The sequence below is a fragment of the Gastrolobium bilobum genome, unplaced genomic scaffold, assembly GCF_033153095.1.
Source record: "Gastrolobium bilobum isolate Gb01-03AN ecotype WA unplaced genomic scaffold, APGP_CSIRO_Gbil_v1 utg488675, whole genome shotgun sequence".
Lineage (NCBI taxonomy): Eukaryota > Viridiplantae > Streptophyta > Magnoliopsida > Fabales > Fabaceae > Gastrolobium > Gastrolobium bilobum.
The window spans coordinates 1-3,444 of NW_026896344.1; the positions used below are offsets into that span (position 1 = coordinate 1).

The window sequence follows — 3,444 nt, forward strand, 5'->3', positions numbered from 1 at the left end:
CATGGAACGAATCGCATAATTGGAAACTCGTAATAACCTGCAACGACAGCAGAATTTTCGGACAATACGGGAGGAAAATAATAGGGGAATGCGAGACCTGGAACAACGTTTAACACAGCTGACTGGACCAGGAGCAACAGAAATTGAAGGCTAACCTGCTAATGGCCGAGAAGGAACTCGAAACCTGATTCTGCCGAACGGGGTTCCCCATGCGGAAAATAATGAAAGCCCCAACCCCGTGAATGCAACAAACCCGAACCAGGGAAACCAGGCTGTTGATGGCCAAAATTCTCAAAACCATCTGGCACGAGCTAACAGCCAGGAGGACCGGGTTAGGACTCATCCTGACCAGAATGCTCAAAACATCCGAGGACGAGTGGAACCCGGCGAATACAGAAGGAAGTACAGCAGGGGGCAGTATAACAACAGCCCTTTTACTGGTGAAATACTAAACGCTGCCTTCCCGGAGGACTTTGACTCAGCACGCTTGCCAAAGTACGATGGGAGCCAAGACCCACAGGTCCATATAGACGATTTCGACATGGACATGTAAATCCGAGGAATTGACGAACCCCTCATATCTCGGATATTCGCCATAACACTGACTGAGGCAGCACAGGTGTGGTTTTCAACTCTTCCTGCTAATTCCATAGGATCATTCGAGGAATTCGAACAGAAATTCCTCTTAAACTTTGCAACCAGCAAAAAGCATCCCAAATCCGAGTTCGCTCTCGAAAAGATACGACAACAACCCGGAGAAACCCTCCAGAAATATCTTAATCGGTTCAAAGACGCTGCATTGCAGGTCCCCGGGTTGCAAGAGAATGTTCACGTACACCTCATTGTGGCTGGTTTGGATGGCGCTTCCAGGCTAGCCAAGTCGGTCTACAAGGACCCGGTGAGGACATTGGAGGAATTCAGAACTCATTCGAAGAAATATCTCGAACTGGAGCAAATAGAGATTGCAAATGCGCAATCTGAAGAGGGCAAAAAAGTAAGCCCGAGAAGGAGGAGCTCGGCCTTAAAGGGGAAAGAACGGGCGGAATATAAGAAAAATGACCCACGCGCCAGAGTCCCGGACATGAGGGATCGGGTTGGAAGATATGACAAGTATAAACCGTTGAATGCGTCGCGCTCTCAAATCTGGAGGGAAGTAGCAATGACGGAAATGAAGAAGGTGGACAGACCAGGGCCTATATTTGACAGAGGAGGTTTGGACAAGTCCAAATACTGTGCCTTCCAAGATGGGCCGGGTCACAGAACTGATCAATGCTGGGATCTCCGATATGCGGTGGAGAAATTTGTGAGAGATGGATGATTGCGTCAATACGTGATCAAAACCCAAGGGTCCTAAAACAACAAAAGGAAGTCGGGATACAGAAAGAGAAGTAAAAGTCCAGTTCCTGAAAAGAAGAACAAGGATGAAAGGGACCGCAAAGATGATCCCAACTTCGATGAGTTCCCAGAAGCGAAATTTGATTGCAACGTAATAAGTGGAGCCCTTAGAAGAGGAGGTGACACTATAAGCGCAAGAAGGAAGTACTTGAAGGAGGTCCTTTCAATTCGGGACCGTCCTAAATTCAAGGAAGACCCAAGCAAACCAGATCCTCCTTTGCTGTATTTTACAAAGGAGGACATGCATGGCGTGTTGCCGGGGCATGTTGACGGATTAGTCATCGCTGAAACCCTGGTAAACTGCCGAGTTAAGAAGATCTTTGTTGATGCAGGGAGTAGTGCCGACATCATACTATGTGACACTTTCAAAAAGATGAACCTGGATGAGGAGGACCTCAAACCTTGCAAAACAACATTGATAGCTTTTATTGGAGAGCATACACCTCCTAAAGGCTATATAGATCTCCTGTTGACCCTGGGAACCAAAGAAGCGTTCAAATCAGAATGGGTGAGATTTATAGTGGCTGACTTCCCATCAGAATATAACGTAATTCTTGGAAGGCCAACTATACACCAGTGAGACATGTTGGTATCCACGAAGCATCAAAAGATAAAAATGTTAAGCAGTAAGGGTGAAATAATTACTGTTTGTGGAGATCAAAAAGAGTCCAAAGGATGTTATTTCGATACCGTCAAAGATAATGAGGATGGACATACAGGTCCACCCCGAATTCATGCAAGGGATAAACAAGGCAAGAACACAACCCAGCACCATTCCAAGAAGCCCGTCAATGTGGTTGAACTCGATGTGAGAGAAGAAATAATACCGAGACCCGAACCTGATGGAGAGCTAGAAAACCTCACATTTGGAGAAGAATCCGGTCAGTTTACCCGAATTGGTAAGACCATAGATCCCCAAATTAAGGGGGAATTGGCCTATTTCCTCAAGAGCAACACGGATGTGTTTGCTTGGAATTCGTCCGACATCCCGGGCATCGATCCCGCCTTCTGCTGCCACAAGCTGGCAGTTTATCCGGGATCCTCGCCGGTTTCCCAGAAGAAAAGAAAGCTGGGACCAGAAAGGAAGCAAGTTCTACAAGAACACATTCAAGAGCTTTTGCATGCTGGGTTTATTCGGGAGATACAGTACACGACATGGCTTGCGAATGTAGTAATGGTGAAAAAACCAAATGGAAAATGGAGGGTCTGTACTGACTACACATACTTAAACAAGGTCTGCCCAAAGGATTCTTATCCTATGCCTAACATAGATCAGCTGGTAGATAACTCGGCTGGATTCCGTTTGCTGTCCTTCATGGATGCCTACTCGGGATACAACCAGATTCCAATGTACTCAGGGGATCAGGAGAAAACAGTCTTTATTGCTGAAAAGGTCAATTATTGCTACAATGTGATGCCATTCAGACTCAAAAATTCAGGGGCAACCTATCAGCGAATGATGAACAAGGTCTTTGAAGATCAGCTGGGCAAGAATGTAGAAGTATACATTGACGATATGATTGTAAAGTCATTTGATATGACCAATCATGTTTAGGATCTTGAACAGACATTTGAGAAGCTCAAGAAGTACCGTATTTGCCTTAACCCGGTGAAATGTGCATTTGGAGTACCAGCTGGGAAATTCCTGGGATTCATGCTAACCCATAGAGGAATTGAAGCGAACTCTGACAAATGCAAGGCAGTACTTGATATGAAAGTACCCCAAAACAAAAAGAAGGTTCAGCAGTTAACCGGTCGATTAGCTGCACTAACCTAGTTCCTATCGAAGTTTGCTGAAAATGCCCTCCCATTCTTTAAACTATTAAAGAAGGAAGCAATTGAAGGATGGAACCCGGCGTGTCAGGCCGCGTTCGAAAAAGTCAAGAAATGCTTAGCAATTCCCCTAGTGCTCTCAAAGCCAAACCCAGGAGACATTATAATCCTGTATCTGGCTGTGGGGGATGAGGCAATAAGTGTTGTTCTGATCAAAGAAACTAATGAAGGCCAAGAGCTGATTTATTTTGTCAGTAGAGCTTTACAAGGTGCAGA

The 3,444-nt window shown here is 45.5% G+C and overlaps 1 protein-coding gene across 1 annotated transcript; it reads left to right on the forward strand.

Annotated features, from left to right (window-relative positions):
* Positions 1–173: 173 nt before the first annotated feature.
* Positions 174–1,318, forward strand: LOC133299249 (uncharacterized; the record flags this gene model as incomplete). Its single annotated transcript, XM_061498688.1, has 2 exons — positions 174–520; positions 620–1,318. Coding segments are annotated over 2 exons (1,046 nt in total), but the record flags the coding sequence as incomplete, so codon positions are not given.
* Positions 1,319–3,444: the final 2,126 nt, after the last annotated feature.